Below are 12,513 nucleotides of genomic sequence, written 5' to 3'. Positions count from 1 at the left end.
AAAGGCGAGGAACGTTTATAATAGCACCAGTTAAGCATCACGTGGAATCATGTGACCAATTCTAAAGGAGTGTTGTGGAGGTATTAGAAAATGTACAGAGAAGACTTTGGGAGCTGGGGAGAAGAATTGTTTCAAGCATTAAGAGTTCAGGAGATTTGGAGTTGCTCAAAATCATGATTCCAAACAGGTGGGGAGAAACCTTTTAGCAGGAACCAAAAGGGACAAACTTAAAATAATTGGCAAAAAAAACTTCTGGCATTAAAAAATTTCCTTTAATGGAGTGCTGGATTCATCACCTAGAATGCATTGCCTGTAATAGTGATGAAAGTAGATTCAATTGCGGCCTTAAAAATGGAATTGGATACACCTGGAAATAAAATTGCTGAGTTACAGGCAAAGACCAGGGAGTGGGACCAACTACATGCTTTTGTGTAGAGTTGCAAACTTAACGAACCAAGTAAATGTCTGTCAGCTGTGCTATAACCATATGATTCTATTATATGCACATGGTAGTTTTGTGGTCCCTCTTGCTAATACTAGATTCTGAGCCCAGATTTTCTTTAACTAACAATTTAATTAGCTGCTGTGGCAGGATTAAACTCATGTCTGTAGATCATTAGTCCAGGCTTCTGAATTAGTTGTAGCGTAGTGCTAACATTACAATCATAGGAAGGATGGGAGGAGTTTGAATGTGGTGTATGCCCACATATCCCTTTTTAATATACCAAAGATAGTTGCCTTCAGTTGAAATATAATGTACCTCTTTGAATAAACAAGTATTTATGCAATTATATTTTGCTTCATGTTGGAACCTGACATATTAGCAGGTGGTTAAGTGTTAAAACCAAATTGGTGTTGTTGCATTGCAGGTGAACGACCCTTCTTGTGCCCCAGTGATGGCTGTGAGAAGACATTTAGTACGCAGTATAGTCTTAAGAGTCACATGAAGGCTCATGACAAAGAGAATCCATTTATCGTGTCTAATCAGAGTTCCATGAATGAGGTTAGTAGCTCCATATTGTCATTCCCAGAGAAGTCTGCTGACAGTTGAAGTATATTCTCAATGACTTGACCAGTCATTCACCTTGCATGTGAAAATCACCCAAAATAGAATTATAGACTCTTATCTGTTCAATGTAATTCTGCAACAGTATATTAGGAAAATGTTTTGAAAAATCATAGCAAGTTCATAGGTTGAAAAATTGGAATAAGGACCTTTCTTTAGATCTCTATGTTTGGAAATGATGGCGGCAGTAAGCTGGCCAATAATTTTGCTTCTGTAAAATTTAATTCTATGAAACATTGATGTAAAATACATTAAACTTGTATAGTGAACGTTACAGAGAGCTGTTGAAAATAGTCTCAAACTTGATGAAAATAATTTTATCACCATTGGGTTTGAGGATCAAGGAGTGAAGCTTCAGATTTTTTTTTGTTTTTAAAATGTATATGGTAGTTTAAATTTAGCGCAGTGCATACCTTCTATTGCACCATTGAGCTGCAATACATGTGCTCTATTGGTTCCTTTTTGTCTAGACTGCAAATTACTGTAGACTGTCTGCATTAAAGGCATCGTGGGATAATTAGAAAATGTCACAAAATAATAAACTACAAAATTAATGTTTAACATTTTCATCTGCCTATAGGAGACAAGCCAGTCACTTTGCCTAAGTGATTTGAGTTTGATATCTACAGATTCAGAACTCCGAGAAAGTTCACAGTTGGTAAGCCGTCACTTTTCTTAGGTAATCGAGTAACACTCTCTATGGTGCTAGTATTTTTGCATGTCTTTGCGGTGACATGATCAAAATCAGTTGATATTGGAATTGGCTGAGTTTCCCTAAATACATTGCATTTGTACAACAATCAGCCAATTTACTAACATGCTGAAACTTTTCTCTTACCCAGAAAAATGCAGTTTCCAAACAGTAATGTTATATTTAGTTGTTGCTTTGGGTCAGCAGTAGTACTGTAAGCCCTAAGTCAAAAGTTGTTTCAGGAGCATGAGTATTTCTCATGACACTGAGGAAGTGCACAACTGTCAAACATTTTCTGATGAGATATTGTGCTGAGGACTTCACTTATTCTTTGCTGCTTCATATTCCACTATGTGGAAAAAAAAACAGGGAAGCTTTTTGTTGTCAAGGCTAATGTTTATCTCTCAACAAGCATCACGAAAGGAGATCATATAGTCGTTTATCTTGCGACTGTTTTGTGAAACCTTCAGATTTCAACAGTCTTTAATTGTAAAGTTTGTTACATCATTGGATGTGAAGTGCTTTAGGAAATCCTGAGGGCATTTAATTGCTAATTAAATGCATTAGCTTTCCTGATGGTTTTTTCCTTTTCATTCCATAAGTTTATCTTTATTGGAATAACTTTAATTTCTTCTGTTCCAGCACTAGTCGTGTCTCAAAGGGTGCTGATGCAGTACATTTAGAATACTGGCATCTCCCCAGTCATGTGGAAAATTGCCCAAGTATGTTGTGTCCACAAAAGACAAGACAAAATAACCTTGCCGATCATTTCCCCATCCATGTATGTTTGATCCTTAGCAAAGTTAAGGAACCAATCACAGCCAGCATTGTAAAGTGGTATTTCAGCAATAACCTGCTGGTTATTCAGTTTGGATTTTTCCAGGGCTCTCCTCTCTCAAGCCTTGGTCCAAACCTAGACAAAAGAGCTAAATTCCAGAGGTGAAATGAGTGATTCCATTTGACATCAGTTTTTGAGTGTTTTCACAACCCCAGTTAAACTGAAGTAAATGGGAATAAGTGGGAAAATACCTAAGTGCCAGTGAAGATCGTTGTGGTTTTTGACATTTAACAATTGCAGTCTCATTATATTTCTGGGGGTTTCTCAGGGTAGCATTCTAAACCCAACAATCTTTAGCTGCTTCAATAATGACCTTCCCTTCTTAAGTTTAGCAATGGACTTGGACTGCTTCAGCATCCAAATCTGTGCAAATGGTGAACCATTTGCACCGATTTGGATGCTGAAGCAATCTGAAACCCTATTGAGCAGGACTGGATAATGTTTAGACTTGGTCTGACAAGTGGCATGCAATGTTCATGCCACACAGTGCCAGGCAATGATAATTTCTCCTTGGCATTCAACAGCATTACTGGTGCTGATTCCTCATTACGCAACAGTGCCGGTGTTACTGATGACTATAGAAACTAACTGAACCAGCCATAAAATTACCGTGGTTACAAGAACCGATCAGAGTTTGGGAATTCTGCATCAGATAACTTGCTTCTTGATTCCCTGTAACCTGACCATCATTCACAAGGCATAAGTTAGGAGTATGATGCAATACTGTACTTGCCTGGATGGGTGCAGTTCCCACAATACTTGAAGTTTGATTAAATCCAGCACAAAGCAACCAACTTGATTGGCATCCCATCCACTTCAACATTCAACATTGATACAGTGACAGCATTGTTTGGCACATACAAGATGCACTGCAACAGCTCACCAAGGCTCCTTCAGCAGCATCTTCCAATCTCATGAGCCCAGAGCTAAGGGCAATGGCAACAGATGGATAGGACCACCACCATCTACAAGTTCTCTTCTAACATGCGTCATCCTGACTGTGAGCTATATCGCAGTTCCCCCCCGCGCCCCCCCCAAACAGCTCTTGGGGCTGCAGCAGATCAAGAAGGTGGCTCACCGCTTTACTTTGGGTAATTGGGGATGGGCAACAAATGCCGGCCTGGTCATCATTGTCCTCAACCTGGAATGAATATAAAATAAATTGGAAGTTTGGGAATGTTTGCCAAGTGTTCTGCCTTAAGCTGTAATTTGGTGGTCCTACACGGAAAATTAATGTGAACCTAAAATGGTAAATTCCAAATGCTCCCCCTTGAAAGAAGTGAATGTCAGATGATCTATAACAAAATTATCCCTGACTTGAGCTCTGGGCCCATTGAAATTACCTTGATATCGGCACAGGAGAATGTTTAGCTAAAAATGCTGTACTGTCAAAAATTGCCAGAATCTAAATCTGGAAGTAATTGTTGACTTTGGGAGAGAAGGGGAAACCTTTTGTGGAAAGGGGAAGTGTAATTCCTATGTTAACAAAGTGGGAATGCAAATTTGATATATGGAAAGGATGACTTCAAAAGAAGTGCTGAGATTGATGATGGAGATTTGGGATAGCTCGAATTTTGTTTTCAGGCATTTGAGGAATTTCAGTTTAACTTTGTCTGTTTTGTTGCCTGTGCTGATGAATTGCCACACAATAATCCTGTTTTGTTTCTTAGACTTCAGGACGGGATCTAAGCACTATTTCAGCAGAAAGTATATTTGAATCCATGTTTAACAATATCGATAGCTGTACTAGCCATGATGGCTCACAGCAGACAGGTACGCAAATGCTGACTGCATCTCGTATTCTACTTTATTTTAACTGTACTAATGGCCCAGATCTATTCTGTTCAACTAAAAATAAATGTAAATTTCTAGTAACTCCCATGAGCTTTAAGTGTTGAGGGCTACAAAAACCCAAGATGATTTTAGATTTGATTTCTGATCTGTAATGAGTTAGTCAGTCTCTGGCGAGGCAGCAGCCACGCACAGCAAGTGACATCTGCATTCTTGGACAAGAGTAGTGGGGTCTTGGTGAAACCTGTCAAACTTGCTGCTTTTCATTACTGGTCAGTAATTTGTGCTGTGAAACATGAATATGGAAACTGAATGATCCCATGTTTGGGCTGTGTTCCTCCTCAGTGCTTGAATTGCTCATAAGAGCACCATATATGAAGCATTTGGTTGAGGTGACTGAAGAGCTGTCTTTACCTGTGTTTCAAATAAAAAACACTAGCACAAACCTTGCCCATGGGGTGAAAGAAGGATCGTCATAAAAATGAGGGAGCGGTGTGCCACGTGGCAAAGTCTAATTCTGGATCTGGTGATCTACGACAACCCCAATTTCAAGAATCCATAAAAGAGTAGAATCGAGAATGGATTTGTCAGTTTAATTGTTTCAATACTCTAACTTAATTGTGTTAGTAAAAAGGGTAAATCAGTATATTTCTGTCTATGTAGGCAGAGAACACTTATTTACCAACATGCTGCAGAAAATGGGAGAGATACTAAATTAATATTTTGCCACAGTATTTACTGTGGAAAGGGAAATAGATGGTGACATCTTGCAAAATGTCGAGATTACAGAGGAGGGAAGTACTGGATGTCTTGAAACAGGTAAAGGTGGATAAATCCCCAGGACCTGATCAGGTGTACCCGCGAACTCTGTGGGAAGCTAGAGAAGTGATTGCTGGGCCACTTGCTGAGATATTTGTATCTTCAATAGTCACAGATGAGATGCCGGAAGACTGGAAGTTGGCAAATATGGTGACACTGTTTAAGAAGGCGGTAAAGACAAGCCAGGGAACTATAGACCGGTGAGCCTGACCTCAGTGGTGGGCAATTTGTTGGAGGGAATCCTGAGGGACAGGATGTACATGTATTTGGAAAGGCAAGGACTGATTTGGGATTGTCAGCATGGCTTTGTGTGTGGGAAATCATGTCTCACAAACTTGATTGAGTTTTTTGAAGTAGTAATAGAGAAGATTGAAGAGGGCAGCGTAGTAGATGTGATCTATATGGACTTCAGTAAGGTGTTCGACAAGGTTGCCCATGGGAGACTGGTTAGCAAGGTTAGATCTCATGGAATACAGGAAGAACTAGCCATTTGGATACAGAACTGGCTCCAAGGTAGATGACAGAGGGTGGTGGTGGAGGGTTGTTTTTCAGACTGGAGGCCTGTGACCAGTGGAGTGCCTCAAGGATCGATGCTGTGTCCTCTACTTTTTGTCATTTTCATAAATTATTTGAATGCGAGCATAAGAGGTACAGTTAGTAAGTTTGTAGATGACACCAAAATTGGAGGTGTAGTGGATAGCGAAGAGGGTTACCTCAGATTACAACAGGATCTGGACCAGATGGGCCAATGGGCTGAGAAGTGGCAGATGGAGTTTAATTCAGAAAAATGCGAGGTGCTTCATTTTGGGAAAGCAAATCTGAGCAGGACTTATACACTTAATGGTGAGGTCCTAGGGAGTGTTGCTGAACAAAGAGACCTTGGAGTGCAGGTTCATAGCTCCTTGAAAGTGGAGTCACAGGTAGATAAGATAGTGAAGAAGGTGTTTGGTATGCTTTCCTTTATTGGTCAGAGTATTGAGTACAGGAGTTGGGAGGTCATGTTGCGGCTGTACAGGACATTGGTTAGACCACTGATGGAATATTGCGTGCAATTCTGGTCTCCTTGCTATCGGAAAGATGCTGTGAAACTTGAAAGGGTTTAGAAAAGATTTACAAGGATGTTGCCAGGGTTGGAGGATTTGTGCTATCGGGAGAGGCTAAATAGGCTGGGGCTGTTTTCCCTGGAGCGTTGGAGGCTGAGGGGTAACCTTATAGAGGTTTACAAAATTGAGGGGCGTGGATAGGGTAAATAGGCAAAGTCTTTTTCCTGGGATCAGGGAGTCCAGAACTAAGGGCATAGGTTTAAGGTGAGAGGGGAAAGATATAAAAGAGACCTACGGGGCAACCTTTTCACGGAGAGGGTGGTACGTTTATGGAATGAGCTGCCAGAGGAAGTGGTGGAGGCTGGTACAATTGCAACATTTAAAAGGCATTTGGATGGGTATATGAATAGGAAGGGTTAGGAGGGATATGGGCCAGGTGTTGGCAGGTGGGACTAAATTGGATTGGGATATCTGGTTGGCGTGGATGGATTGGACAGAAGGGTCTGTTTCCATGCTGTACATCTCTATGACTCTGATACAGAAAGCCAATAGATTTCTTACCCTGTTGATTATTTAATCTTTGGGCACCCATTACTGTAGGGATGCATGTACAAATGTGTACACATTTGGAAGGGAAGGTGGTGATGTACAGTACGAGTAATGATATTGGACAGGTAATCTAGAGAGTCAGGCTTTTGCCCGAAATGTCAAATTTCCTTCACCTCGGATGCTGCCTGACCTGCTGTGCTTTTCCAGCACCACACTCTTGACTCTTACCCTCCAGCATCTGGAGTCCTCACTTTCGCCTGGTAATCCAGAGACTCCGGCTAATGCTCTGGGGATGTGCATTCAAATCCCACCATTGCCACACTTCAGACAAGTTATATACTCTGCGGTAAAGATTTGAGGTTTTGGAAATGAGGAACTTTAATTTAGTTCTCCTTAAAATGGCTAGGGGCAATAACTTTATCTTACCTGAAGTAGATAATGTTTGAGATCTAAGTTAATTAGTAAGAGAAAAGTCACATGATTTTAGGATTTTTGAACAAACTTTAGAGCAATTAAATTCCAATATGCAGTAAAAATGGATATTGGGCAACTGAGTACATCTTTCTCATCCAATATGGTTCAGACAGGTCCTATGGATTTCTTGGCAAGGTCCCAGACATGAGTCACTATTGGATCACCAAATCTCATCGCAACTTTGACCCTTCTACAAGGAATTTCAGTTCTTAATTTTCAAGACCCAGCTTCAGAATTTGCTCAAAAGCTGTTCATATATGACTGCCCAAGTCCTGTTAGTCCTTGGACGGCACTCCCCTGGAAACTGTTGAGAACCTTCAGGACACAAAAGAATGGTTTGAAGGGTTTTGAATGTGAGTGCAGTGCAGTTGTTTATTGGGGGTCAGTTAGTCCACTTGGCTGGATGGCCGTGCAGAGTGATGCCAACAACATGGCTTCAATTCTTGCACTGGCTGAGGTTAACATGACTCTCAGGTTAAAGCATCACCAGTCGCGTCTCTAATGAGCAAGCAGCCTGTGGTCTGGTAAGAGTGGTGACTCTATCATCTTATTATTTTAGTTCCATCTGTCTTTTCTTACTGTCCCCATCCATGCAAAAGCCCTGCCTGAGGTTCAGGTGTTAGTGTGTAGGAGGTGAATGTGAAGCTCCAACAGTGAAAGGGAAGGCAAATTACTCTTTACACGTAGAGAAATTGTTGAGATAGTTACAACCTTCAACTTAAACCCATCCAGAACGGAAACAGACACTTTGGTCCAACCAGTCCATGCTGAATGTAATCCCAAGCGAAACTAGTTCTCCTTATGTGGTTTACTACAATGTAGAGAACACCTTTCACGGTTATTACATTTTGAATGTTATTGTATTTAGAGCACTCGTCATACAGGGAAAAAAAAGTTTAAATGAAATCTTTCTCAGGATATTTTCTCCCTTCTGAGCAATGGTGAATCAATTACAAGAAATACCCCTTTCAAAAAGGAGATATTTTTCAAACCTTTCATTTTTTTTTTGGAAATTTGGTTTATTTGGTACAATTTTGCTATTTCTGATTGGCTACTGACCATGATGCGTGAGTGCTCCACTGAGTTTATACCCCTTATTCTTGTTGTTTAAAAGTTAGGCAATTTATCGTTTGAAGGATGAAGGAAGTGATAATGTCACATTTGCATGGCTTGTCTGAAAATTCCCTGTTAAACTACATAATTGTGATTTTATTTTAGAAATTTATAATGTACAAATATTGTTTTCTCTCCTAAACTTAAGATGGAATGATTGGAATGCCGGGGACGTATAGCAGTGATGCACAACCTGCAGCCATTGTTAACACTGCTCTAGGAGATTCTGGATCGTTGTTGTCTTTTCCCATCCCTCTTCAAACCATGGCACAGCCAAATGTTGAGAACCATTCCCAGCAAGCAACAGGCCCCCTTTCCACTTCATTGGATGCTTTGGCTACTAACACTCCCCAGACGACATTTGGGAATCCCACCAGCATTTTGCAGACATCTCAAGTGCCTGTCCCAGCCATGACTCAATTCTCAAGCACTCAGCAAGAATTCAGCCAACCTACTCCAACGCTTCCACCACCAACTCAAGGACTTCCAGCTATGTCAAGTAATGGCCTACCTTCATCTGGCAACACGGAGTCAGGGCCATCCATGGTACAAACTATGCCTTTGGGTACAAACACTTCTGGTATAACTATTACTCCATCACAGAGCACCACTATTTTACAACCCAGCATTGTAATGGCAGACCAGAACCTGCAGTGGATCATTAATGGAGCCAGCACTGTTCAGCAGAACACAGAGACAACGGTGAGCATGTATGGTTTAATCAAACCTTTTAAGCTGTGTTGCAATCAGTGTTCTGCAGGTGCACAGCCAGGCAGTAGTCTGTTGTGAAGAAGTGTTTGCATATGAAAATATGGCTATGTAGCAATGTTAACAGCAAACTGGGCAGCGGGAATAGGGAATATTGTTCAACTGGAGAGAGAGCTTTTGAAGTATTGTTGTAAAAAGAAGGGTAGAGCCTTTGCAATGTCTGGCCAACAGTGTATCTCCCCTCACCCAGCATCATAGAGTAGAGGTTGACTAATTGATTAATCTAATCGGAATGTTGCTAGGACAGTTTTTGTGTCTGGAAAGCCATTGTTATTTAATTCATTGTCGGCCTTGGGCTGTTTTGCTGGGCAACATGTTCTGTAAATACAGAATCGTTAGTTTATATGAGAAGATACTGTGATGTCTGTGCCAAAACTGTACATTCCCAGTATCCATGTCCTTCTCTTTTTAAATTAATAATTATTTTCCAGCAATGAAATTTCTCAATTTATCAACATCTACAAGAGTTAAGTCATATTGCCTGATTTGTCATCAATTAAGTATAGAGGTTTTTTATCTATTGAAAAATTAAGATCTACCTACTTTATGGTAGGAAGATATCTTGGGCATTTTTAGTAATCAGCACCAGGTGATGTTTAATTTGTAGTTTTATTGCTGTCAAGTTATGCAGGTAGGAATCGAAAGAATAATTTTCCTAGATTAGATTAGATTACTTACAGTGTGGAAACAGGCCCTTCAGCCCAACAAGTCCACACCGACCCACCGAAGCGTAACCCACCCAGACCCATTCCCCTACATTTACCCCTTCACCTAACACTACGGGCAATTTAGCATGGCCAATTCGCCTAACCTGCACATTTTTTGGATTGTGGGAGGAAACCGGAGCACCCGGAGGAAACCCACGCAGACACTGGGAGAATGTGCAAACTCCCCACAGTCAGTCTGTCTGAGGCGGGAATTGAACCCGGGTCTCTGGCACTGTGAGGCAACAGTGCTAACCATTGTGCCACTGTGCCGCCCACCTCGGTCATCTGTAAACCTGATTACAGCTGTGCTTTCCTGGCTGGCCTTCCCTTTGGTCCAACCTTCATAACCTACATGAGTGCTTTCAACAGATTGTGTAGTTTAGACCCATGGAAGCAGCAGCTTATCTTTCCCATTGTGAGAAGAACCTCAGGGAAACTTTTGATGCAGGGAAATTTAAACTCCAAGCAATTAAATAACAGTTATTCTGCAAAGCAAAGAGTTCCACTAATACCCTATATACTGAATGAAGGATTTGATCATAACTGCTGCTTCTATATGATCTCTGATCTTTAAATTATCTTGTCAAGGAATTAATTACAACGGTAATTATCTTTCCCATGATATTCCGTGAAAACATTCTAGACTCCCGTCATGCATATCTTTTAATCTGATGAATTGGAACATTTTTTAAAAAAACTGTAGCCATCCAAGATCATAAAAGTGAAAGAAAATACAGGTGTTTAGCTCATTTGAGCCTGTCTTGACTTTATTTATTAATTTCATTTAACTGCTGTTTCTTTTGCTTCTGGAAATCTTAAACTGCCAAATCATTTTTTGTAATTTCTGAATGCTAATATTTGCATTGCAATCCAGAAGGTTGTGCAGGTGGATGCATCTGACAGCTGATTCCAGATAAAGTCCAAAAGCATAATTCTTTCCATGATCTTTTTGCTGAGTCATTGCATGCTGTTTGTTAATAACAAAGTCTTCCATAACCTAATTCTTCTTGCCTTGCTGTGAGGTAGTCCTGCCAAAACCCCCAGGCCTTCATCTAAGCTTCCAAAGCCACATTGCCTTTGGTAGGGTTTAATGAAAAAATATCCAAGTAGGTGAAACACATGTGCCATACAAATAATTGTAGCAATTATCTTGATGCTTCTGCCCATGGATGACTTGGTGAAACATGCAATTTCCTTGATAATCCAGGTTAGTGAGGAGTTTTCTTACTAAAAACAGTTAGTAGTGAAATTGAATCAGGTCAGTCCCCATTGAGGAAAGTCTTAATCATTTCTTTCATCACCATCCTCCTTGGCAACGTGTATATGTAACAATCGAAAGAACAAGGTAATTTCTAACCATCACTAAACCAAATATTTACTTTTGTGGAATCCCGCTCTGCGCAAATAGTCTGTTTTCACTTGTTGCAGCCTTGACTACATTTCAAAAGCACTCCACTGGCTGAGAAGTGCCTTGGGATGTTCTGAGGTTGTGAAAAATAACATATAACTGCAGCTCCTGTTTCACTTTCTTTTATTCTTTGTCTGGTGTGCTACCCTTATGCCTTTTTCATTTTAATAGTAAAGGCACTGAAGTTAAGCTTGGTTGTCTTAAGCTCAGTGTATTTAGCCCATACATAAACTGAAGGGCTTAAAAGAAAATTACACTAATTGAAGTAATCAACATTTACATTGAAGTCTAACGTTGCTGACAAAAAAAAAGTCAAACTATGCAGTTTGCTGTTGGATTTTATCAGTTTGGCATCTATTCACATGTTAGAAGCGCGGTTTCGCTACGACGATGGAAAATAAATTGACATGATTTGTAAATAGCTTCAGTGCTATTAGATGGTAAAATGAATTATTTTGTAGAACAAATGCGTGTTTTTAAGATTAATAAATAAGTTCAACTTATTTTCTAATGATTGTTCTTTTATTTCAGCATCAGGGGCCTAAAGTTGAAAAAGTATTTTTTACTACAGCCATACCAGTCGCTGGCAACACAGGTAACCTGGTGTTTTTGTTATTTCCTCCAAGTGACCAGGGTTCTTAAATTGCAGAGCAGCTTTTGAGCTGATTTAATCCAAACTAAGATAAAATATTTCTGGGTGTCTGACCTTTTGACATTTTTTCAGAGGCAAGAGCATTCTCTATGATCTATTCTTTTCATATTTGTCCTTGAGTAATGCAGTATCGACAAGGTGCTTTTTATTGTCTTGAGGACTTAAAAGGCCATGAACTTGGATGGACTTCTTTGATGGGTTCTCTTGCAACATAGGATAGTCTAGAAGATTTTGGTACTCTGTTTGTAACCTATGGCCAGTTTCAAACTAAGGTCACATTGTAGGCTCAGAAAAATACCTAACTCCAACTAGCTCATGAGCATTGTTCAGTAAAGCAACTCCCAGTTCAAAACAATTGTTGCAGGTGATTTGAAGCCCTCAAGTCAGTGAACAAGAACACAAACAAGTTGTCATCCCCTTTACTCAGTCTCCAAAAATGCAGCAAACTTTGTACCAGCATGCTCAATAAACTGGCAAAAATTATTTACCTCAAATATTGTGAAGTTTACTACATTATTGCATCTTCCACAATATCTGAGTAGTCAGTTGAGGGTGCAAGTAAGAAACCCCTCTGCCTGTAAGTCTTATTTAAGG

At 40.1% G+C, this 12,513-nt stretch overlaps 1 protein-coding gene across 1 annotated transcript in view; it reads left to right on the top strand.

Annotated features, from left to right (window-relative positions):
- Positions 1 to 12,513, top strand: part of mtf1 (metal-regulatory transcription factor 1) — a 74,300-nt gene that overhangs the window by 50,197 nt on the left and 11,590 nt on the right. The window contains exons 6-10 of the mRNA XM_072548555.1: positions 870 to 1,003; positions 1,647 to 1,724; positions 4,266 to 4,368; positions 8,533 to 9,086; positions 11,799 to 11,862. Coding sequence (XP_072404656.1) covers positions 870 to 1,003; positions 1,647 to 1,724; positions 4,266 to 4,368; positions 8,533 to 9,086; positions 11,799 to 11,862 — 933 coding nt within the window. The remainder of the gene's footprint in view (positions 1 to 869; positions 1,004 to 1,646; positions 1,725 to 4,265; positions 4,369 to 8,532; positions 9,087 to 11,798; positions 11,863 to 12,513) is intronic.

This window comes from Chiloscyllium punctatum, chromosome 27, assembly GCF_047496795.1.
Source record: "Chiloscyllium punctatum isolate Juve2018m chromosome 27, sChiPun1.3, whole genome shotgun sequence".
Taxonomy (NCBI): Eukaryota; Metazoa; Chordata; class Chondrichthyes; order Orectolobiformes; family Hemiscylliidae; genus Chiloscyllium; species Chiloscyllium punctatum.
Note: the sequence above shows the minus strand (reverse complement) of the source record. Positions and strands in the feature narration are given on the sequence as shown.